This window comes from Camelus bactrianus, chromosome 22 (genome assembly GCF_048773025.1).
Source record: "Camelus bactrianus isolate YW-2024 breed Bactrian camel chromosome 22, ASM4877302v1, whole genome shotgun sequence".
In the NCBI taxonomy this organism is placed as follows: Eukaryota; Metazoa; Chordata; class Mammalia; order Artiodactyla; family Camelidae; genus Camelus; species Camelus bactrianus.
The window spans coordinates 10,304,030-10,330,569 of NC_133560.1; the positions used below are offsets into that span (position 1 = coordinate 10,304,030).

Genomic DNA, 26,540 nt, shown 5'->3' on the forward strand with positions numbered 1-26,540 from the left:
AAAATGCTCAGGTAACTAAAGTTTACCACTCTACACAATGACTATGTCAGAACTGGTATTTAAGAGACAGTCCTAGAATAAATACTGTTAAACAAGGAATATATAATATAGCTGAACCAATTTCATGATGCTTCAGGGTTTTCATGGATTGTGCTATGCCGTAATGCCCTTGGGATGCTACTGATCATGGGGTGATTTGCTCCTACGGCAGCTGAGCTCCTGGGCCTCGGGGGTTCTCATGTCTTTGTGTGCATCAGCTCCCTCTATCCTCCCCGTCAGGCATCGCTCTGACTGCCTTCGGCATGCCCGCCTCACTGTTCCTCCCCCATGTTATACAATCTGTTCAGGGATGGAAAACCAGATGATCATGTTTGTTAGAATCCTATAAATGGGTAGGAAACTCCACTAAAGAATAAACTGCAGGCTTGACAAGTTCAGGGATCTTTATTTTCCCCACAAAAGGTTAAAGTTGCTAGAAGTTTATCTTTCCTAAGTGTTAAAACCGTTCAATGATGAAGTCTGAGTAATAAATTGTGCTAACCAACAGGACACGTGTACAAATGCTAAATCTCAAGAGACAAAAACTACTCGTAGAGGAGAGTGACCACCATGAGAGCACTTGAGTTTTTCCTTAAAACAATTTGTATCCCCTTGAATCATGTATCTTACATTACATGTTATTATTTGTTATTAATTTATCCAATATTCTTCTTACCAAGAGTATCTTTAATGAGGATTTCAAGCTTCTGTCCCATGTTGGGTCCCCTTTCCTCTCTTGGATTCTGTACTCGGTTTACAATCTCTTGCTTGATGGAGTTGATTACAAATAATAAATTATCTGTAAGACAGAACAAGACACTTGGAACATGTCACTAACAGAGAAAAATTTACTTTTACTAGGTAATAATAGATATTCAATTAAAAGAATTTATAAAACATTCAATGTATTCAATACATTGAAGAATATATAAGAAAACATTAAGCAGTGATGGTTATAAACCTTCTCTCTTACACAAGAGACTAATTTCAAATGATGTGCCACTTTTGATAACACGTTGTGGACACATATCAGTGTCCACTACCCTGTAAGCAATTTGCCCTACTTGTCTTCACAGTTTTAAGGCCTATGACGGTGCCTGGTATATCGAATCAGAGGGTCTTAGTAAATGTTTATTAAATAAATCAGAGTCCTTCAAAGACAAAGCTTGAAAAATAAATTTCCCCACCTTAAGAAGCTTTTAAAAAAAGAACAAAGCTAACCAAAAATATATAAGGAGGGAAATAATAAAGATAAGAGCAGAAATCAATAAAACAGAACATAAACACACACAGTAGAGAAAGTTAACAAAGCAAAAAGCTGGTTCTTTGAAAATATGGAAATTGATACCCTCTGCTACCCTCGTCCCCCCATCCCCAGCTATATTGCTCAATCACCTAGACCTAAAATGAAAAAGAGGTTATCACTTCAGAATCTAGAACCATTAAAAGGATAATACGAAAATGCTATGTCAAGAAGTTCAACAACTTGAATGAAATGGACAAATTTATTGAAATGTAACTTAACAAAACTGACACAAGAAGAATTGGAAAATCTGAATAGCCCATTTCTAATAAAGAAATTTCTAGTTTTTGAATTTATCAAAAAATATTCCCAAAAGAAAACCCAGAGGATTTCAATGGAAAATTCTATCAAATGTACAATAAAGAGATAAAATCAATCTTAGCAAAAATTTTCAAAAACGAAGAAAGATGATAGTCTAATTCATTCTCTAAGGCCTGTATCCCCAAATACCTAACCTGACAAAGAAAGAAAATTACAGACCAAAATCCCTTTTGAATACAGACATAAAAATAATTGACAAAATATTAGTGACAGAATCCAAATTAAAATACTGGAATAGAATCTCACAGAATATTTGCAAAAGACTCTAATATAAAAAGGAAAATACATCATAAACAAATAGAGTTTACTCCAAGAACAGAAGGTTGGTTTAATCAAAAAATCAGTTAATGTAATTCACCACATTAACAGGGGGATATGTGATATATAACCAAGAATAAGGGAGAACAAAGTGTTCCAATAAATGCACACACACACAAAAAGTAAATGACAGTATTCAACATCCATTCATGATAAATCAAACTAGAAAAATAAGGGAACTTACTCAAAATTACACAGAGCATCTCATCTACAAAAAAGCCTACAGCCAACACCAACTTAAAGGTGAAAGCTTCCCCTCTGAGATTGCGAACATAGCAATCACCACTTCTATTTAATGTCCTAGACATTGCAATAAGGCAAGAAATAGAATTAAAAGGCATAAAGATCAAGAATGAAGGAAAAAGCCCAACTCTATTTGCAGGAGATGACTGCTTAAACAGAAAATCCCAGGGCATCTACATACCTACTACTGGAACTAATAAATTTAGTAAGATAACAAGGTATAAGAGTAATACACAAAAATCCATTTTATATATTAGCAACAAAGAGTTTGAAATTCAAAAATGAGTCCATTTACAGCAGTACCAAAAAATATAAGACACCCAGGAAACAAAGGATAAAACAAAGGATAAAAAGGATAAAACAAAGGAAAAAGATGTTCAAGCACTCTACACTGAAAACTATAAAAGAAGACACAATGAAATTAAAGAAGACTTAATTAGATGTAAAGAGATAGCAAGTTTATGGATTGAAAGCCTCCATTTTACTAACATGGTAAATTCTCTCCAAATTGATTTATAAATTCAGAGCAATTCCAATCAAAATTTCAGGAAACTTTTTTTTTGGTAAAAAGTTATAAACTGATTTCAAAATGTACATGGTCACGCAAAGGCCCTAGAATAGCCAAAACAACTTTGAAAGGGAAGAACAAAATTGGAAGACTAACAAGGACTAACACTATCAGACTTAAAAGATTTACTGTAAAATTACAGTAACATACTGTGTATTCACATAAAGGAAGACAAACAGAATACAGAGTCCAGAAGTAGACCCATACATATAGGGTCAACTGATTTTACAAAGATACAAAAACAATTCAATGGGAAAAGGAAAGTCCTTTCAATAAATGGTGCTTGATGAACTGGATAGTCACATGGGGAAAAAAAAATCAACTCTTAGCCTTTACACCACACATAAAAATTAACCTGGAAATGATCACACACCTAACTGTTAATTTAAAAATTTTGCTCTTTGGAAGATGTCAGTGAGAAAACAAAAAGGCAATCCAAAGACTAGAATAAAATATTTTCAATATATATATACCAGAAAAAGAACTTGTATCTAAAGAACTTTTAGAAGACAAGGGCTTTAAATGGCTAAATATTTTAACAGATGCTTCACACACACAAAATATATGAATAGCCAGTAAGTTCGGTAAAGATGTTCAACATCATTAATCAAAGAAATGCAAATTAAGACCACAATGAGATACCACCACACACCCATTAGGTTAATTAAAATTAAGAAGGTTGACCCTACTAACTGCTGGCAAGGATGTAAACCTACCAGAATCCTCCTACACTGTTTTTGAGAATGTAAAATGGTATAGACACTTCGGAAAACAGTTTGGCAATTTCTTATAAAGTTACTCCTATGTATATAACCAAGAGAGATTAAAAACATATGTCCACCTAAACACTTATACAAGAATATTCACTGCAGCACTGTTACTGCAAAAGCTAGAAACCACTGAAGTATCCATCAACAGAAGAATGGATAAACAAACTGGTATATCTATTATAATGGAATACTACTCAGCAATGAAAAGGATTTAACTATTGATACAGGCAAAAACATGGAGGAACTTTAAAATAATTATGCAGAGTGAAAGTAGCCAGGCAAAAAAAGAGAACATATTGTAGGATTCTGTTAATACAAAATTTTAGAAAATGTAAACTAATCTGTCATGACAAAAAGCAGATTGTGGCTATCTGAGGATAGAAGGGAGGGAGAGGATTAGCTTACAAAGGGGCACTAGGAAACTTTTGGAGGTGATAAAAATGTTCAAATGATCTTGACTGGTTTCACATGTATATACACATGTCCAAATTAATCAAATAATACTTTTTAAATATGTAGTTACTATACTTCAATTACATCTCAGTAAAGTTGTGAGGGGGAGCTCATTTCCACTTTCAACACACAGGATTCCTATGGTCTGAAATAACTCTCTACCACTTTAGAGACTGCTTTGCAACAGTTAACAATAACAATTTGTTATTCCTCATCTATTAATACTGAGAAGAGACCAATCCAGACTGATACTGAAGAGGAAAGTGAGAAATATTTGGGAGGAAAGCAGTTTAAAATTCATGTAGGGACAATATATATAAAATGTGTCACTAAACAAGGAAAGCGCAACTGACTCCCTAAATCACATGAAGCAAGAAATTTATGCTTCTTTTCAATGAATAACTGGGAGAGAACACCATTTTCTCAAATATACATAAGGACCTTTACAGGCAGTCTGGATTTATGAGAAGCGATGAGGTTCCCCCATCCTCAACAGGTAAAATAATCAGGTTACCTTTAAAAAGAAGGAAAAAAACTCCACTATAAAATCGAAACTGAAACAGAACAGAAGAGCTCTTCTCAATCTGGGCAGCACCCATGCCGGGACACAGGGGGCAGGGAGGGCAGAGGTGTAGGGCTCTATTTAACACCATCAAAAACCCCTGGGTGAGGAAGTGGAGGCATCTGGCTCAGAAAGTGAGGACACTCAACCTGTAACAGATCCCTCCTGCTTTGATTCCATGTTCACCCAAGAATTTTCTAGTTTTAATTTTCTCACATAGCTTGCTTAGGGACAAAATAGGCTGATCAGGGTGAAGGTCCAGTCCTCTTAGCAGTTTTACTTCTCATTCTGAGTCAACAAACCTACATGTGACTCACAGGGCAGCTTCTGGTGAGTAGGAGGAGTCAACAGGAGGAGGAGGTTTGGCAGGACAGGACAGGGTGAGTAGGACAGTACTGGGTCCCTGAAGCTAGTGTTTGGAATGGTGCTAGCTGATGACAAATTAGAAAGGATAAGAATGACAGAATACATTTTTCATAAAGCATATTTTATTCTATTCTGAGTTTATGCCTGTCTCAATGTTTTAAAGCTAAAATGTCCTTTCTTGTATGAAATTACAGGGGTCATGGATGATGTTCTTTTTAATCTCCTTACCTGGCAAAATATAAACCTGGCCATCCTATGGTTCCCAAGTCCCCAAATCTTTTTCAAATGTCACTGATTTGTGAATCACAAATGCTAGAAACCATTAGGTCAATAGATAGACAATGGATAAAACTGTTCCACAAAGCAGTAACAGAGTGACTCACAGCTACTGAGAGGAATCAAGGACACTGTTCCCTTGAGAGACGTATCAGAAACCCTGGGAAGAATTTTCAAACTGCATGTGGCAAACCACACAGGAGTTATCTCATTGGTTCGGAGACGTCTTCTAAACCAATAGTCAAGGCTGTTCTTTCCCAAGACTGGAGAGAGACGCTAGTAAGACAAAAGGGGAAGGTCCTCTCCCTCCATGCTGACTAACTAAGAAGAAAATGCTACCCTTTAAAGACAGGCCTTTCCCTACATGTAAATATCAGAGGCTTTAAGTTAGCTTTGGAAACAAGAAATTTAAGTCAGCCATCAAAAACTCAATTTGAGATTGAACATATTCAGAAATATACACCCTCCTGGCCCTTACCAACTCCCCAGTTGTTCTCCACCCCAGAGTATATATACATCACAGACAGAAAGCATGTGTGTGTGGGCGTGCATGTACATACATACAAATGCAAAAATATATGGCCACACAGGTGTACATCATTATGGATAGATAGATATATTAACTGAACCACACAGACAGATGCCTACATGTGTCCAGAGAAAAAGAGACCCAGAGGCTCCTAGTGGCCCATCACCTCTCCCTGCAGTGTGAGTCACTAGGCTCTGAAATATGAATGCCCAAGAAATTGCAGTTGTTGTACAGATACACTCACAGAGTATAAGGTCAAAATGCTTCAGTAGCAAGAAAGAATAATAGGAAAATGGGTAGACTGCCACTCCAACAAACCAACTCTTGTTTTACTTAATTCATATACCTTGATAAGAGTTCCTGTGTAGCCATAAATAAATAAAACCATCAGTTCATTTCACAGGTTGTAAACTTCACAGTTGGAAATCCCCTTTCTGTCCTCACAAATGGAAACAAGATCATCAAGATAAAGGATTAAGAAAAACTACACAATGTTAATTGAGCACTTGTGTGCCAGACATCATGCTGGACTTAAGAAAAGCTCTGGAAACAAATAATCATTGCTCATTTAGCCACTGTTTCCTTTTGGACACAACTTAGCCCAAGAGCTACACAGGGAAGAGGACAATTTTAGAGGCAAAGGAATATACGGCCTTTTATGATACCAGGCTTAAGAAAGAGCAACAGAGCAAGGGGGAAAGGAGGGGAGTGCTTATTAAAAGCAGAGCTTTCCAGCCCTCTGGTATGCTGCAGAAGTGTTCCACATGTGTGAGACAATGATCCTCTCAGCCAGGAGCAGCCTGCTCTGTTATATTCCAGGCTGCCTTAGAGATGACAGTTATCCGCACGTGCCGTGATGTGAAAGACTGGGAAGCAATGATCTAAGCCAAGAGTTCCCAAATATGTGCTAGGATGGCTGTGTAAGAGTAATCTGAGAAAATGGTAAAAATATGGATTCCCAAGTTCCACTTGCATAGATTACAATTCAGAGGATCTGGGGAGAAGCCTAGGAGTCCACATTTTGCATAGATGATTCTAATGAGCAATCAAATTTGTAAAACATGTATCTAAACTATCCACTGAAAGGTTAAAATATACATTAGCCAATAAAATTGGCTAGCCCAGCAACAGAACTGTAAAGTGGAAGCCAGAGAGTACCATGGTCACAACAGAATGAGCTCTTTAGGACAGAGATGAGATCTGGCTTGAGGAGCCACAGATACAGACACGCTAACAGGAGGACGTGAACGACTGAGAGCGAGCGTGTGGCTTACTGAGTGGACGAACAAAAGGGGCCGAAAACTGGGCAGGACACACGGAAAGCAAAAAACAAAACCAAAGAAAAAGAGAATGGTCAGCAAGGTAAAAGGAAGTTTATCGAATTCTTAAAAGTGTAAGTTTACCATATTCTGTGTTGAGGCCCCATAATTTCACTTTATTAGCTTCATACTGTGCTTTTTTCTTTAACCGACAAGCCCTGTGAAAGGAAGGAGCAATCAGTTCAGACTTTTTCAAGTGAACATTCAAAATATACTTCTTTTTGCTGCTGTCAGACATTTTTTAACAGCAACCAAAAATCACTGCCTACTGATGTTTATATCAAGGGACTCAGTTATTCCAAAACATACAATATAATCATTTACCCAAACTTATTTCTTTAAATTTTAGCATACATTCAAAAATGAAGCTGCAGCCAGTACACTGAAGTAATAAACAAACAAAAACTGACAATACCCAGTGCTGTAGAAGATGTGCAGTAAGCGGGACCTTCATATGTTGCTGGTGGGGATGTAAAATATAGTACATTCGGCTACTTTGGAAAATAGTAGATATTTTTGAAAATTTATTTCATTCCTTTGGAAATAGCTACTACTGCTTTTTCTTATAAAGTTAAACATACACTCCTGGCTATTTCCCCAGGAGAAATGAAAACTTACGTTCCCATAAACACGTGTAAGTGAATGTTCATGGTGACCTTATTCCTAACCGCCAAAAACTGAAAATCACTCAAATACCCTTCAACTGGTGAGCGGATGCACGGCAGCATATCACTCTGAAGGACTACTACTATCAATAAAGAGGAACAAGCTATTTTTTCACACAGCAACATGGATGAATCCCAAATTCACTGTGTGTGAAATCAAAGCCAGACTCAAAAGGCTACATATGGTATGATTCCATTTATATGGCATTCTAGAAAAGTCAAAACTGAAGGAACAGAAAACAGATTAATGGTTGCAATGGGTGAGGAGTGAGAGAAGGAGTTCACTTTTACAAAGAGGCATAAGAAAAAATTTTAAGGTGACAAAAATGTTCAGTATCTTGATTGTGGTCATGGTTACATGATTGGATATGTTTGTCAAAACTCATAGAAGTGTACACTAAAAGGGATGAATTCTACCACAAGTTAAGTCATATCTCAGTTAAAAAAAAAACACCCTGACTTACTTCAAAACAAACAAAAAATAAAGCTATGACAAAAATTTTCATTGTTATACTGTAAGGCTCTTGAGTTCATTCACCTCTCCTCTTTAAAAACTTCCTCCATGAAGCATAAATACCGTCTTTTACTTTCAAAGGAAAAATTGTAATACTCTCATTGCACTGTTTATAAAAGTATATTTCTCAATAAATGGCCGAGGGTCATCTCTACAAAAGCTCACTGGAAGTCGAACCCCACCTCCTAGACTTCAATCGCATGAATGAACAGGATGAGCATTTACCTGGAAGCCAGCTTATTTTTTTCCTTCCTTGACCTCGGCCGCGCCGTTAAGGGAAGCTCACTGACTGGAGTCAGGTCACTGATCACCTTATTCAGCTTCCGTAGTTCATTGCCTATCTGGAGGAGTTTTTTAGGATTTGGAGTCAGGTCTTCTACGTCCGTTCTCCGTGACTTCTTTACAGCGTATTTCCCTATAGATGTTTTAAAAGAAGCTTAAGTGAGATCATCCTATTTTTATTTAACAAGAGGTACATTTTCTACAGCCACATTTTAAAACCCCATTTCTCCCCTCCCCCCTTTCTTTTTCAGAAGTCTCAGCATATGAACAACCTATGCTAGGGGGCTGCCCTCTTCTCAGACTTCCCAGCTTGTGAAACGGGAATAACACTGCACGACTCCAGCCTGTTCCCAGCCCTTCTCCACCTCAAGGTTTCTAGTCCCAGCATGACAGGTTCTTAATTATCTGCATGGCAGTAATAAGCATTTCAAACTCCAGGACTGGAGTGCAAGTTCACCTGCACACAAAAATCGGGGCTAGGGCACAGGATGTGGTCAGCAGAGAGTTTGAAAATTTTATCCAAACCAAGACATTTTGCTATGACTGAAAATTTGTCAGACATGTATATTCCTGTGTTGGACTTAAAAGTCCAACAAGTAAAGATTGCCTTTTTGGAAACCACTTCTTCAATTAGTTTGATAAATAACATTACAGAAGACTCAAGAAGTCTTTCCCTATGACTGCAGGTACTACAATACCCTGAACAACTTCCCTAGCACTCACCACATGCTACCTGGACCTATTTATTGGATCTGTCTTTTCATTTCTGGTAGAAAATTGATCTAAAGTCAAAAGCTAGGTCTTTATTCACTGTAAGACAGTATAGACCTGAGTGCCAGTGGAGAGGGAAAATGACATACAAATATACTTCTGATACAATTTCTATGTCAAAAACGCTTAGCTAAGTCTGTAGCATGAGTGACTACTGAACTGTTTATTGAGCTCCAAGCTTATGAGTGCCCTCCCTCTTCTCGTACAGACATTGGAATAACATTTCTGCAGAAGAAATTCTACTTAACTACATCCTTCTGGGTCCACAGTTCAAAATGCGGCCTACTTAAGATTATAAGCCCCTCCTGACTCCTAATATTCAGTTCTTCCTGCTCCATTCCTTTTCTCCACAATTATTCTTCCTCTCCTTTCCTTTTGCTCCTCTTTCTCCCCACCACCGTTTTGATTCCACTCTCCCGTTCACATTTAGGCCTGGAGAGTGGACACGAGTGGAGGACAGAGATGCTGGAGCCCCAAGATGCTCTCCCTCCCCAACCCTTCTTGTCTACAGCAGCTGAGACAGGTGAGGGACCAGCAGTCCCCTGGTCATTTCCTGGGTAGGATATGTAGACTGACAAGTGACTAGAAATTGCTTTTACACAAGCTGTTCCCCCTGTTTAGGCGATGGCTCTCAACACGGATAAAAGCTATTTGTGAGTGAAGCGCAGTCACAGCAGACACAGCAGCTCCGCACTGTTCTACCCTCCAGCCCGCTCGGCAGGGCTGAACGCTGCAGACGGTGGATGATGACTAAGCATTGCAGTTAGTACCTCTATTTAAAAGTGACGCGAAATGTCAGGGACAGATGGTTACTAAGACATATCATGGTGACCACTTCATAGTGTATGCACATGTCAGATCACGATGTAGTACACCTGAAACTAACATAATATTGTACGTCAACTGTATTTCAAAAAGAAGAAGAAGGTAGAGAGAGAGGGAGGGAGGGAGGGAGGGAGGGACACAACATATATGATCGCAATCCCCTCTTACCATGGTGTAAGCCATTTTTCTGATACATATTACTGGGCAAGGTGTCTCGGTTCCATTCAGATGGCCTTAGCATCCTCTCTTGCTGTGACGGTGTGAGTTGTTCACTATACTCCCAGAAGTACCTTCTTTTACCTCTCTTCCGAGAGGATATTGACGTCATCTCCTTCAAGTCTTCTACAGAATCGTTCTCATAGCCTTGAAAAAAAAAAAAAAGCAGCCCCTCCCAATTTCTTAAGTTCCATAAATTTCAATGAACCAGTCAGGACACACAAAAATAACCCTTCTATTTGCCACCTGACACATTTCCTTTCATCTGAAAACATTATTAGCATGTCAAAGATAATAAACCAAACCTATAAAGTAACTTTTAATATGGAAATCTCTAGCTCACAAAATATTTAGAGATTAATAAACAGAGATAACTACACTGTTTATCTTCCTTGGGTTTCTCTTTTTAGTGTAAGATACTTTTCTGTATCTTCATGTAAGATTGAGAGAGTAATGAAATATAGCCACAGGAATGTCCAAAGTACCATTAGATAATGGTACTTACACACTATACTGTGATTTTAAATGTCTTCCGTCTAATATTTATGCACTGAAGCACTGCCAGACAGAGAGCTGTCTGCATTTCTGGGATGGCTTCCCACTAGGCGGAACTCTGTGAGGTAGCAGTGGTTTTCTTCCCACTTCCCACCTTACTGCTTTTGTAAAAGTACAAAAATGACAGCTCTCACACAGGTTATTCAAATAAAAACTTATATGCCTATTTGAACTAATATTTTATTGGAAGTAATTTGCATTTACTTCACTTTTTAAGAAGTTATTTTCCCTACTAGTGGGTAGTTGCACAAAATTCTTAATTCTGAGCTGCTAGAACTACTGGTTACACCCAATACAGGAAGAGCTGTAAATCTGAAATACCCTTAGAGCATGCCCGTCTTAGAGGTATACTCCACATGATTAGTGCTGGATACCTGGGGCAGTAGAGACGGGATGTGCACAGCCCTAAACCTCAGGTGGCCAGGAAAAACTGGACGGCAATGGCCAAGCAAAATGATCACTCTCCCTCCTAAAAGCATGACTCCTCTGGAACTAACACTAAGAAAGTGATGACATCTGCACATTTTGGGAAAAACATAGGAGTTTAGAATTTTACCAGGTTTTCTTCAGATTAAAAATTAATTCGGAACATGATTCCATCTATACAACATTCTGGAAAAGGCAGAACTATAGGGACAAAGTCGTTGCCAGGAGTTGGGGGTGGAGGGAGGGGCTGCCTATAAAGGAACACAAGGGGCATCTCGGGGTAATCCAACTATTCCATATCTTGATTATGGTGGCAGTGGTTACATGACTGCATGTGCTTGTCAAAACTCAAAGTAGTACACTTAATAAGGGGTGAATTTTACTGTGTGAAAATTATACCTCAATAAGCATAACCTTTGAAAAAAGGATAGCAGAATGATTTTGAGGCAACAGTCAAATAAGCTTTTGTAACACTGCTGGCTTAACAGCATTATAATGCTCATGTAGTAATTCAGAACAACATGGCATGCAGTGTGACAGAGAACCTTAGATTCTTTTTTAAGAAATGACGCACAAGTGGAGTGACACAATCATTTCTAGAAACCTGATTTTTTAAAATTTTGTTAGATACATGAAGTGGTAACTTTGGCCTATTTACTTGTGTTAATGTTTCATTTTAAAGGATTTTATCTTGGGGGGGACGGTATAGCTTAGTGGTAGAGTGCATGCTAAGCATGCACTTGGGTTCTGGGTTCAATCCCCAATACCTCCATTAAAAAAAAAAAACAAACCTAATTACCTCCCTCAACAAAATAAATAAATAAATAATTGAAAGGATTTTATCTTAGTCTAGTTATCAACCTAGCTTTGGAAAAGGTACAAAGGCCACATGGTGCCATCAGAAATGGCCTTTTTTCAAAAGACCCTTGCTCCACAAGGCCAAGTTAAAATTACTGGCCCATCGAGATTACCCTAGTATGGCTGGGAACACCTCAATACAGGGGGATGCACCAACCAAAACACTCTCATCTTCCTGTCAGGGTCGAGAACTGGTGTTCCACACTTAAGTCTACCCCAGCCCAAAGTATCAGGGAAACTTCCTTATACACAGCTTCCTCAGGCAACCTTCTCCTGTGCTTATCCGGTTTAATGGTCTAAGTGGATTTTTTTTCCTGACATGTATTCCACGTTAAATTCAAAGTCATTAAGATTTGGATTTCTCCTGTACCATCCAAATTAGTTACCAGTTTTGTTTACTGAATGAATCTTCAGTCTTTTTCCAAAAAAGTATTTAAGGGACATCAGTTTTCTTTGACCTAATATTTTAACATTTTCTAATAGCATACACGACAAATTCATAATCTCACACACACACAATGGATTTGGTAAAAGTCATCCACTGTTCAATAGCAACTACTGTGATCAAGTAGATGCAGAAAAATTATATTCCCAGATCATTGGTCTTGCATTAAAGGTAATTAAATATTTTTCAAAGTATGTTCTGAGGAACAATATTACTATAAGACATGCCTTCAATCTCAAGTGAGTTCCATGGTCAAATAAGTTTTAAGAAACTCTCATCCTGCATGTTTCTCTTGCCAAGTCACAGTACACATAAGATCAGAAGACAGAGAAAACATGACAGTAAATAAACCCACTCCTCTCTAAGCTCCATGAAGATAAGGACCATGACTATTTTGCTCATCTCTGCATAGCCAGTAATCTAACACACACAGTGCCGAACACAAAAATAGGAAGCCCCTTCAATTTCTTTTAAGAATCAGTGGCCTGTTTAATGTAACATTTCGTATGAAGCTTTTCCCTTTTCTTTTCATTTGGTGGATCACCATATTGATCTAACTTATTTCTCCCTGACACAATTACCAAATGGTATTCCAAAAGGCTGTATTTACTGCATAAAATTCTGATCACTTATCTTTGGTTAGTCCAGACTACTGCCATTAAGCTGGTAAAGTCAATCATGAAAATGTCTAGTAGGTATTACAAAATAAACTCTCATTCTGAGGGCCTAATTCTTAGCCTTATAACCATGTAATTCCATGACCCCAAACAGTTGTAGCCTGTCCACAGAATAGGCTCTATTAAAACCTGGGAGCAAGTCCAGAATAGGGACTGAAACTCCATTTTACACCTTTCCTGGAGCTTTGTAGGCTCAGGCACTGTTGTAGCCAACTGCCAAGAAACAGCATCAAGGGAGCGAGTCATCACAAAAGGGCCTTTGTGAACCGCCTGCTGCGAATTAAACCAACCAGCCCACTCTAAAACTAGCACTCTGAAGAAACTATAACTATCCCCACTTTCCTGCTTCAAAGAATTTCTTCTTGCTTCTCACCAATAATTCACGCTTGTATTCCTAAAGTCGCTTCTTTAGCTCTTTCTTCCAAGAAGGGAAATTTTCATTAGCAAATGTGAATAAGCCCCCAAAATACCACAAAATATTGATTTGTGGTTAAAGCATGTCATTCATTAAAATTTGTGAGAGGTGTCCAGGCAATACTAACCGAAGAGCTTTTTACTTCAAGTCAACTGGAAGCGAAGTGAATTAAATGCCATCCAAATGCATTAAACAGTGCCAAGAGAAGAGCTCTCTTTACCCTGCTGAGCACCAGGTAAAGCATCTCTGCTTTAAAGCAGTGTCGCTTGCTTAATACCAGTGAACTCACAAATCAGGCTTCTCCTACAAGCGACAGGGCAAGAGACTATGGCATGACAGGACATCACCAGCTGTAACACTGGTTCCCCCTCCCCATGAGAGTCAAAAGGCTGAGAAAATGGAAATGAGGATCAGCTTATAAAGTAGTCTCTCCTCATGGGCCTACTCATCTCTCAACATTTAGCCAAGTGAAACCAAGTCAAAAGATCAAGGATGAACTTAAACTGGAGTTAAAAGTCAAAGAAAAGCAAAACTACAACCAGAGATGGAATCAACAGCATAGTCCTTGCCTGTCTTGGTTGGTGACGAGGGGATTTACTGACTTCCTTGGATTTATATATTCCTTTAAGCATCAGTTGGTAAAGGTGTTTCTTCCCCATTCTTTCCATTTCCAAGTCATCACCCTAGTTATTACTCCTTTTCTCACCATTCCCCTCCTTCCTACCCTAATTCTAAATACGGGACTCAAAACAACAGGGCTGATCTTTCAGACGTTAAGGACCACTCATGGACAGCACTGTGGTCCCAGGAGGGAGCTATATTAACACCACTAGCTGCAAAGACAACTCTCCTTGAAACATCTCAAAGCAGATGTTATTAATCTGTTGAGAGAAGTTTCCCTGCTAAGTAGAAAAGACAACTGTTCTACTAGACTATACTGAGTCCTAAAGCAAACCAAGGAAAGGGCATAAGCTCTTTTCTTCCACAGTGAAGTACCTCTTCCTTACTTGAAATTCCACCCAACTCAAACAACTCAGTTGTATCAAATGCATAAATCTAAGCATTTGTGAACAGAAAGATTTCACTCAGAGGAAAGTCTCTCGGCAATAGTAAGCTTCACCTGCTACAGTCTAGCTACTATGGCTGAAAAACCTTCCTGAAAATTAAATATCAGCGTTTGTACAGCTGGAAATTCCAACAACGAAAGAGCTCTCCGACAATTCATAACTTTTTTTTCCTAATAACTTGGTCTTTTATGTAGAAGTTATAGTATCAACATTATTTTTCACGAAAAAAAACTTCTGCTTAAATGTGAAGATCTTCACTTCTTTGTGCATTTTAAACTGCGTGCCACTTGGCAATACCATTTTCATAAATAAACTGTACAAGCCAATGATGGCAAGAGCCCAACCATGTACTTGTTGGAGTGAACCAGTTCCCCAAGGGTTTCATTTTCTTTCTCCCTTTTATTTATATGCGTTGTATACAAATAGAGCAGAGGCTCCTTCATGCTCATTAAATTATAGCATGTATTTTTCTTAAATGGAAAAATACTGCAAACGAAAGATGCAGCAGACACAAAGCAACGGCTCTCTTTTACATTATTCATTAAGTAGGTTTTGTTGGTTACAGGCATGAGTAATACAAACCATCATTGCTTCGTTCACCATTCCAGGGACTCCTAACTTACCTCAACTATAACAGAGGGACACATGCAGAAACAGAAAAAATTTTAAACCGATCAATTTTGGCATCTTTGCCCAGCTGCTCAACAGAGTGACAAATCAGGTCACTTAGCATAAGATAAATTAAGAAGCCTTTGAGGAATCAGCATATGAACCACTCATGAGCAAAAGTGATTATCTGAGAGCTGTTTGAATAGATAAAAGCAATTACATGTCCAAGAGAAGACAGTAAGTCATTTAATCCCCAAACTAAGACAAAGAAAGCATCCACAGCAAAACTTCCTATTTCAAGAGAGCAGGAAAAAGTCCGTTTGGTAATTAAGCCTCCCAACACTACAATACCTGGTTCAGAGAAGGTGTCACTGATATCATCATCCTTGTCATCTTCATAATCCTCTTCCTCTTCTTCCTCCTCCTCGTTTTCAGAAAGTTCGTGCTCGCTGCCAAATCCTTCGTCATGGTCCTCATCATCAACGTCCTCCTCGTCCTCCTCGTCTTCTTCAGGACTGCATTTGGTCGGCTGTTCACCCAGGTTGTCGGAGACAAAAAGGGAGTAATTGTGCTCTTCTTTTTTCTGGGATGAATCTGAGACCGATGTGCTGGCAGAAAGGCTGCTACTTTCTCCTGCTGCAATTGACCCAGGCCCCTCCTGGGGCAGGGGGCTGAGTAATAGTTCCTGGGTTTCTTTAAAAGGCAAAGCTGGAGTGGCATGGCCCTGCAAAGGCTCCGTCCCTTTCTTCTCCGGCCTCTTGGCTACAACGCCACAGTAGCAGGTATTCTCCTTCGCTGCGTCCGCGGGAACCTGGCTCAGAAGGGGCCGGCTCTGCGGCACTGGGTTGATCTTTACTTTTGCCTTTTTCACATAGTCTTTACATTCAACATGAAAGTTCACTTTTTCATTATGATACATGTTGGTCTTCACCATGATTTGTGTGCTTGAAGTGGGTTTACTTGCTTTTTGGACACAGTCTGACAAAGGGACCTCAGCCTGAAGAATCTTAGAAGAACACACAGGGGCAGCTGCTCTGCTTGCGAGCTTTTTACCAGGGAATGAAGAGGGCAAGGGATTTTGTTTGACACTGAAAAGTGAATCGGGGTAGTAAAGGGAATCAGAAACAGACTGAGAGTCCTCACTATTAAGCTGGGCCAAAGTTGGGGTTTTACTTATGACCTCTTCATCTTGGTAAGGGCTAGAAAAGTCATCAAGGCCCAAGTAATCCACTTCTTTTGTTCCCCAGATGTCACAGCTGGTTAGTTTGGTGTACTTTGTTAAGTCTTCACAGTATGTATCCCACTGTTCCCAGTTTGAGGTTAAAGCACCCTCATTATCCAAGACATCTGTGAAAGACTCCAGATTTTCAATGTCTTTGCAGTCCTCCAAAGAAAGGAAGTTGTCTCTAGGATTCTGTTGGTAGTTCATCTCTCTATCCTGAGAAAGGTTTAAAAAAATAATCACAGACCATACTTTGGGAAAGAATTATTTACCTCCATCCTAACTTCCATATATCAAATTGATACATCAGTACTCAACCTCTGGTCCGTTTTATTTTAAGATAAAGACTACTTACATGACACTCTACCATTCCATTTAATATCATTTACTTGGGCAGGGGGGGAAAAAAAGAGGGAAAATATGTCCCCTGAGCAGCTTAGGTACAGTCAAGGGCTCTTGAACTTCACTATAAACACTCTGCCTGAAAAAAGTTTACATTTCCTGACCTTTGAAAGATTTGAGAATCTTCTTAGAAACAAGATTCACTTATACAGCAGATAATGAAGACCTTATCTTCCTCACAGAAGAATCTGTCTTCTTAAGTGAGAACTTAAATGTAGAGGTAAGGAGCAATCCAAAGAGAGGTAGCAACGCAGCCACAGAAAGATAAGACCTTTGGTAAGACCTGTAACAATGCTTGGGCATGGGGAATAAAACACTCCTCACGAGCATGACACACCTCGTGAGGAGAGGTGTGATTTTTAAAACATCAGTAGGGTTACGCAGCCATTAAAAAGAATGCAGTTAAGCTCTAACGTACGAAGATGAAAGGCTGCTTACCATGTTTTTATGTTAAAAAGAGTAAAGTTACAGAATACTATATCTATGATATGTCATCCAATTTAAAATATTCATAGAAAAACTCTTGTTAGTGGTAATTACTTTTGGGAGAAGGTTTGGTGGGTGGAGGTTCAGGAAGGAAATAAAATTTTCAGTTTTCCAGTTTGTTTTTGTTCTGTTTTGGTTTTTCTATTTGTTTGTTCAGGGGGCTATTTTGCTTTTGCTTGTGTGCGTCTCTGTGTTTTAACAGCTTTACTGAAGTGTAGTTTACCCACCACAAAAGTCACCTATATTAAGTGTACAATTCAATAATTTTTAGTAAATTAACAGATTTGTGTTAGTTTCCCAGTTTTCATACACTTCAGTGTTGCTTAAGTTGTACGTAATTAAATTTATTTAAAAAGTGTTTTTCTTAGGAATCTTAAGTATCTATTTACCTCAAGAAAAAATGATACGTATATTCAGATACTGCTTGGAATTGCTATTTTTGTCTCAACAGTCTCTGTGTCGTATGACTTGCTGAATATTATCATTCCTAAATAATCCCAGCTGAAAAGTCCTTTAGCAATTAGGCATATTAAAAAGACAGCTTCCCATCCTCATTATCAAAAACTGGACTTAAGGATATTTAGATAACCCTTCCTCTTACTATTTTCAGTGGGTTCATACATACTTCTAAAGTACTAAACTGATAGTGACAAGAAAAAAATTTGGCCTAAATACATCCTTTTTTCTTTTCAGGTATTTATAAATAAAGAAACTATACCACAATGTTTTTGCCCCAAATAAATTAAAGTAGAATCCAAGAAAATGTTACTTACCAGTTCATACATGAAATCTGGATCTGAACTGTTTGCTAAGAGATCTGTGCTCATCAGAGTCTGTTCTGAAAAGGTGTGGCTTCGAAAGGCATCCCCAAAAGGCGGATCCATTCCGCTTACACTAGGCTACAACAGAGTGATTTTAATTTGGGGAAGTTAGAGATTGCTTCAGGATCAATTTATTATACGTAAGCCCCACAACCACACCAACTCTAAATAATTATTTTCAGAACGATTTTGTGTTTTCTCCTTCTTTTTAGTACCTTTAAAATATTTAACTAATGTTAAACTGTGGACTTATGTTAGAAAAATAACGAAATGCACTAAAAATAGGAAAAGGAATAGAGCGACAATTGTTAAATAATCTCACTTCTAAAAACTAGAGCTTATTTATCCACCAGAGCAGCACACAGTACCTAAGGAGTGCTTTTACTTATTAGCTATATAACATTTCTTCAAATCCATCTCTGTCAACACTCTCTGTTCTAACTCCATAAAGTGCAGAATCCCCTGCCATTTCCTGGGGTCTGCAGAGGTAGCAAGACAGTCTTACTCTGTACTCCTAAATGAGTTCAGTGTCTTATTTCCCAAAACAAGTGGAAGACAATTTGGGCATCCCTAGTCCAACAAATGCCTCCAGGAACGAGAAGCATGCAAATATCTAACACTCTCCTGGGTGAGACCAGTAACTTGGGCATGAACTCAGTACTGAGCCTGAGTCTTGATCCCTGAAAAGGGTACAATTTCTATGATAAAAAAGAAAGAGGAAAAAAAGACTCGGCACCCAGAGTTAACGCTCCTTCTTTTCTCTTCATGCCCCACTTCCTTTTCAGTATTGATACAAATCATTCCAGGGTGAAGATGGGCTAAGACTCCTAAACTGGCCCAAACAAGTCAAAGTCCTCACTTTGCAATCTAACTTGGACAAAGGAAGAAGACGGGAAAGAATAAAAATTCCCTCTTTGCCTTTTTGTTCTTCTTTTGCAAGTTTCCATCAAAACTTAAAAAATTTTATGAGTCTACTTCCTTACATTGCTCTATTCATACACCTCCCAGACACCACAGACTGACCTTTCCAAACAGTCTTTTACCAGGTTTTCCTTTATTGGTACTTTCCATCTCATTCTTTTCTTTCTCTAATTTTCTGCAAATTCAAGTATTCAATAAATAGTAAATGAAACCTTGAATGGGAAAGAACTCAAAATGGGTATCTGTAGTCGACTTGGTACAGAGTTGGGGGGGGGGGAGGCAAGCCACTGATCTTTTTAATATCAGTGAGCAAATCCCCTTTCTTTGCCTCTGCTGCCCACTTCTGAGCATGTGGACCATCTCAGCAAGTCACTGATTTCCTGTGTTCAAGGCATAGTTCTGCCTGGCCTCAGATAAAGTCCCCTTTAGAGTCCCTGCCCTCTCATTATTTCTAGGTCCTTCCCCAGCACAAAAAGGGGAGGGATAAGTGCTAACCACTGGAGGGGGAAGGGAAGAAGTTTGGATGTGCAGAGTAGGGACTAACAGGACTTCATTTATTGTTTCAGGGATTGCCTCAAACCAGAACTGATCAATTCAAAGTAGTTACCATAATATAAACAGATATAGTCATTTTTAGACATGTTTTGTAGGAGGTGTATACGTGCGTGTGTGTGTGTGTGTGTGTATGAAAGAGAGAGAGAGACTGAAGCCCCTCACCATTTGTTCTTAACTGAATTCAGTGGGCGTAAATGGAAAAGAACAATGGGGAAACAGGAAGAAGAGAGAGAAATGGGCTCTCTGTGGCACATTAATTTTCAGGGGAGTTGGTTTAGCCCCATAAAGCCAGCACATCTGCCGACATTCTAACCAACTTTTCCTTCACATTGTTCCCTGTGTCAAGCTTGTTAAATTTCAAAGCTGTAGCAAAGGAAGAAATAAAAACGAAAGGAAGGACATGTATTCAAAACCAGCTGAGATCACAGGCAAACATCTTTTAAAAGATAGTGTATCAGGTTGTGTTAAGATTCAGAGAGCTTACAGAACCAATGGTACTGACTTTCTGCAGTGGAAAAATATAAAACTTTGCACCTACTCTGTATCATTTACCTGAGGCATTTCCAAGCCCAGATCCTGTGAGTCCGATCCCAAACTTCTTTTTTTTCTTGTTTGTAAATTCCTTTCCAGCTTTACTTTTAATTTCAAGATCAAAGATGATTTTCACAATAAACAACAGGTTTCCCAGAATGCCTTCAATTCAACTGCTTGGATCACTGCGGGTTTTTTTTTTTTTTTCTTTTTACTAATTCCGTGTGAATCTGTCAAACAACACAAAGTAACTTCACTGAGCACCACTATAAACAAGTTGACCTTTCAAAAATGACATTAACAAAGAACACTTTAAAGGAGTAAGTACTGTGGTTGTAACATCAAGAATGTAAGAGAACCAACTATTCTGAAATTCACCATCTCTCCCTATATTTGTACCTACAATAAGGTTGTAGGTACAACCAATTGGCAACACTGAAAAAAAAAAACCTGACAAGATTAACATTGACCCATCTTTCCTGTGATGTAAAGATATATTATACTTAACATTAAAATCAAGCTCTAATTTTACATAAGAAACATGACTCAAAAATTCCATCTATTGTATAATCAATACTGCTAAGTGAATATACATTTTATATACCTCAAAAATCTACAAGAAGAGAAACGAAAACATAATCAACAACAGAACGTAACATATCCTCCACATGAAATAAAATCACATTTGTAAAGGTATATGCAACAATATTCTTTGAGCTATAACTGAAAGCTGTCCTTAAAGTAAGAATTCTTCCAGCAAGATTTTAACATGTGTATGTTGAGGGGGGAAACAAGGATAAGGACTACTTTGCAGGGTGGTTTCAAGGGTTAAATTAAACAATGATTGCAAACATGTGGCACAGTGTCTAGACTGATGTAGAAACTGACATGCTAGTTCCCCTTTCCCTCCTCTGTGAACACCTGAATCAAGAAGAACTAAACAGATATACCCATTTCATCATCTCTTCCTAGATTAGTGGTCCTCAAAGTGTGATCCCAGGACCAGTAACACCAGCATCAACCTAGAAATTTGTCAGAAGTGCAGTTCTTGGGCTCCTGCCTTCACCGACTAAAGCAGAAACTCTGGGAGTGGGGCCCAATAATGTGTTTTAACAAGCCCTCGGGGTGTTTCTGATCCTCCCTAAAATTTGAGAACCTCTGCTTTAAACTGAACTCCTTGCTCTCATTCAGTCTAGATGCAGCATTATTTCTTTGATTGATGTAAAAAGCCAATTCAAGCTGAGCTGCCTCTGTAGCTAACACATTCTCTGGGCTAGAGAGTTAAGAGTGGTACATTATATTGATTTCAGAGACCTCTTGCTGAACAAATAAGAGATAGTCAACAAGGACTCAGTAACTGATCTAGTCAATTAGATTAAAAAATTGACTCTTATTTGCATTCTCCACATCTTTGCTGGGCTCTTCCATATGGTGGGCTGTCATTCCCAGCACACTGTTCTAGCCTAGAAAACACCCTCAAGTGCACAGCCTGGGCCTAGAAACAATGAACTATGCGTCTCGATCCTGTGCTACAGGTTAAGTGGGTTGATTCTTGCTCCTGGCAAAGGCCAGTTCTGGCTCAGTACCTCAGCTTCATGCCTGGGACCTACCCCTGATACGTAGTCTCAGTCCTAACTCTTCATTTGATTTCTGTGAGAAACAAAGTCAGTTGTCTTTTCCAGACCTCTTACTTAGACCCACCCCCAAAAGCACATTATTCAAGTGATGCATTCAACAAAGTGGACCAGTGTCATCCTGGTCTTTACCCTGGTCTATAACCTGGATCTGGGAGAAAAGTTTGATACTCTCTAAAATCTGAAACTTACCCTTTCTAGCAACAGGGTTGAAGACCCAAGAAGGTGGTTGAGTTCTCTTCAACATTCATTTATTGGCATCTACTACAGACACCACGTATCGACAGCTTGGTTTATCACGGAAACACTGGACAAAAAAGGCTAAGCTCTAGTCCCAGCTCTCATTTACAAACTATACAACACTGAGGAGGTCCATCTTTCTAAGTCTCATTTTCCTCATCTCTAGAAAGAAAACGATACTACTCCTTCCTGGCTACCAAATTTTCTAAGCCATAAAACTTCCATACAAATACAAATATATTTGTTTAAAACGTTATTTAAATACTTGGCATCAAAACAAACTTGTCAATGCAGTTAGCAAAAAAGAGCACTTGTTGGGGAGAAAGGAGACCTGGATTCCAGTCTTCACTTCATAATTAAAACTAAACAGCCTTAAGAATCAGAGCAAGTTAATTAAACGTATGCCCAGCCCTCAGAATTATAATTATTCTCCCTTAACTATGTAATAGAGATGTTATGAGAATTGAATGAGATATTAAATTAGGATTCAGTAATAAAATAAACCTGAAAGGTGATCATTATCAGTAGGTATATTCTTTCAATGTTTTCTTTTGTCCCACAGCTAGTTTAGCTCAGAAACTCAACATCTGTGACAGCTGCTGGCAGCAAGGCTGAATATTTTAAAGATACCAATTCCCAAAGACAGGGCATCCACCACGTGCAGGGTTGAGCTCGTCCCCCTGGGACAAAGGCCCTTAGTTGCTTCTCCAGCCTCTCAGGTAGCAGCAAACAGGGCCGGGAGAGGGCTGATTCTACCACAAGCAGTAGGACCTCTTTTCAATGATAAATACACTCGCCCAGTCTCTACAACTAATGACTCAAGGTCATGACACCAACTACCCTCATCCCCAACATTTTGCACCCATTTTCCAGAAATGCTTGGTACTTTTCCAAACATTTATTGTGAAACAACCAAGAAGAGCAAAATTCCCCACCAAAAAGTGGAAGGAAAAAAAATAGAATAAGGACTTCTGTGGCAATTACCATTACATAGACTCTTCCATGACACACTGCTCCCAAACCACCTCCTGCACCAGGGAGCCGTGCGCACTAATGCTCCGCTGGCTGAGGAACACTGAGGAGGAAGGTTTAATAGCTTGGTTTTCGGGATGCCTTCACACTTCTGTGGGCTCAAGAATACCTGTATTTTACTCAAAATTTTGATATTAAAGTACATAAAAAGCAGTGATCTAATTTCCTAGTGTGTGACCTGAGGAATGTCTGCTCCTAGGAATGTTAAATGGTTACTCAACCAAAGGGCTGTGAGGTCAGGAAAACACCACATTAAACAAAACTGTTATAATGCTGCTGTCACACAGGACTCCTTGGGAACTTTCAGATGCCAGGTGCCAATGTTCATTATAAATCACCAAAGTGAACGGAACACATGCCATTTTTCAAACTTATTTGATCATAAAATCCTCCACTCTGCCCTCAAGCTGACCTCAAGGACTGGTGTTTATTCGGAAAGCGAAACAACAACAATAACCGCCACAGGGAGAGGCTGCGTCCGCTCCCCCAGTCACTCCTTCCTCACTCACGGCGCGGGCTCACCGCTCCCAGGACAGTCCTATGACCCTTTCAAGGGAGAGAAGACTGTGGTCCATCAGAAATAATAATCACTGACAGCTTTTCTGTACCTGGGCCCATTCAGAACTATTCAGCAGCAGCTCCTAGGCTCAGGAAGATGCCCCAGTAACACAGAACTGGTTCTCTGAAGCAAGGGGATGGACATACGACTGATTTTTATCAGCAGCAATGGGACCACGTGAAGACAGCTACCACTTCAATCCCTTTCACAGCCCTTTCCACCAGGTCCTACCCCAGGCTTTTTTGGTTCTCCGTCTGAAAATATGTTGGGGCTTACAATGCACATTAGGCAAGGCAAAAGGTAAAGATGATAGGTAAGGTCAAAGGACTCCTCACAGAAGCTCATCCCGTGGACTGCTCAAACCACGAATCCAAACTTTAAAAGCCAAACCCAAGGGCTGACTGGTGTGGCGCAGGAAGCTCACACATATCCAGGAGCTCCTAAATTGTACCCCTTCTGAGTCTGAGGATTTCAGCTGATCCCTCAGAGTCCACGTACAAAAAAAAAGTTGACATCACAAAAAATATAAACCACTTTATAAGTGAAAATGTCTCATGAGTAAGTAGATGCTGTACACGATGGCTGGCACCTCTGCAGCTCCCCTTCTGTGTGGCACTGGCTCACGCCACTGCTCCCTTTCACTATCTTAAGGAAACTGGTTCCTCACAATGGTAAACAGCACTTCTGAGTCATCCAACATTCATCAGAGTAGATGTTAAAAAAATTTTGACACACCCGACAGGATGGCTATCATCCAAATAACGGAAAATAACAAGTGTTGGCGAGGATATGGAAAAATTGGAAACCCTAGGCATTTCTGGTGGGAATGTAAAATGGTACAGCTGAGAAACAGTTTAGCAGTTTCTCAGAAAGTTAAACATAGAATTATCATATGACCTAGCAATTCCACTTTCAGATATATACCAAAAGAATCAAAAGCAGAGGCTCAAACAGATACATGTACACCCATGTTCAAAGTAGCATTATTCACAATAGCCAGAAAGTGGAAACAACTCTAGTGGCCACAGATAAATGAAAGGATAAACAAAATGTGGCAATATACATACAATGGAACATTATTCAGTCATAAAAAGGAATGAAATTCTGGTACATGCTACAACACGGATGAACCTTGAAAATATTATGCTACGTGAAATAAACCAGACACAAAAGATAAATACTATATGATTCTACTCACATGAATATAAGAATAGGAATAGGAAATTCATGGAGACAAGAGTTAGAACAGAGGTTAGCAGAGGCTGAGAGTTATTATTTACTGGGTTCAGAGCTTCTGTTTGGGGTGATGAAAATATTCTGGATAAAGATAGTGGTGATGGTTACACAAAACTGTCAATGTACTTAATGCCACTGCATTGTACGCTTAATATGGTTTAAGTGGCAAAATTTATGTTTATTTTACCATAAAGAACATTTTTTTCAAAAAATGTTTGCAGTAAGAAAGGCCAACACATTTATACTGTTACATAATTCATGTACCATGGTTTATTTTCATCTTTGCTAATCTTTGCTAGTTCATGCTCATCATTTATTTCATGTAGGCAGAGTTCTTGGGTTCTCTCTCTGTAGGTGGCAACTGGTTTGACCCCTAGTTTAAATAATTCATTCCTTCTGAGGTTTAATCCCCAAAGATGAAAGAAAGGGAAGAGAGGGGAGGAAGGAGGGAGGGACAGTCACACATTCCATCCAAACTGCTATACTTCAAATGTCCCACTCAACAATTCCTTTCCTTCTAAAAACTACTTAATAAGAGTTGCACAAAGCAGTCCTTCAAATGCTTACTAAATCCAGCCACTACCTGTTCCATGTTACAGCGGAAATCAGAGATCCTTCAATCTCCACACCATTGAGGAAGCAGAGGCTAACTATACAAGAACACAATGGATGGAGGGAAGGTAGGGCCACGTTCTCCCTTTCATCATGTAACATAAATCCTATGAACATGACTGCAGATGAACTGCCATTCTCTACCCTTCAACAGCAGTTCTCTAGACTCCAAAATATGGAAAACAGGCAAATAAATTTCAAACTAAATGGTTATCCTAGTATGATGTTAATCCAGTCTGGATAAGATCCTTCTGCCATGACACCTTGTGAACTCTTTATTCGTGGGTCAACACAAGAGTCTCCTTTTATCCTTACATTCAGAGTTTAAAACATAAAAGGTAAATTAGATCGGCCACATAATTTAAATTAAATGAAACAATTTAAGCCACATTGAGGAGCTAAGAAAATACTAAATCTCAAAAATGATCTCTCCTTGGAAAGCTATCTTAGAGGAAGACACAAGACCTCTCAAGAGAATTTTATTTGATTCCTTTTCAAAGGCTTTGGCCCAATGTTAATCTTTGGGCTACAGAGCCAACACATGGGAGCTTAGTTAGACTCCTTTGGGAGCCGATAAGACCATCAAAGCAGGTTTCTGAATCAGTGCGAGGTGAATGGGAAGAGGTTTTATTTCTGTCAACTATTGACTATAAGATACCAGGGCTTTCTGCAGCCTTGACACCTGCCAGTGAAGAAGTTCAGAGCAAGAATAAGAGCATGAGACAGTTTTAGACAGAACCAAAGAATGCATTTCTAACCCTAGCCACTCTTGATTACCACTGGCAACAAATATTATTTATATTTGGTGTAACTGTTTACAGATTACAAAGCACATTGCTATACCTTGTCATTTAATAAAACAATTTGGTAAAGTGTTAGTATTAGCATTATTACTAT

General features: G+C 38.9%; 1 protein-coding gene across 5 annotated transcripts in view; it reads right to left on the bottom strand.

Annotated features, from left to right (window-relative positions):
- Window positions 1–26,540, bottom strand: part of CREBRF (CREB3 regulatory factor) — a 49,882-nt gene that overhangs the window by 12,971 nt on the left and 10,371 nt on the right. For 2 of the 5 annotated variants that reach the window (XM_074350277.1, XM_010972267.3), the window contains exons 2-8: window positions 20,352–20,560; window positions 18,276–18,401; window positions 15,744–16,830; window positions 10,293–10,487; window positions 8,472–8,661; window positions 7,152–7,225; window positions 716–838 (exon numbers count right to left, since the gene is read on the bottom strand). In XM_074350277.1, the coding sequence (XP_074206378.1) occupies window positions 716–838; window positions 7,152–7,225; window positions 8,472–8,661; window positions 10,293–10,487; window positions 15,744–16,830; window positions 18,276–18,401; window positions 20,352–20,360 (1,804 nt within the window). In that variant the 5' untranslated portion in view covers window positions 20,361–20,560. Of the gene's footprint in view, window positions 1–715; window positions 839–7,151; window positions 7,226–8,471; window positions 8,662–10,292; window positions 10,488–15,743; window positions 16,831–18,275; window positions 18,402–20,337; window positions 20,561–22,156; window positions 23,939–26,540 lie in introns of those variants that run through there. The other 3 variants (XM_074350278.1, XM_074350279.1, XM_074350280.1) reach the window with 3 other exon arrangements.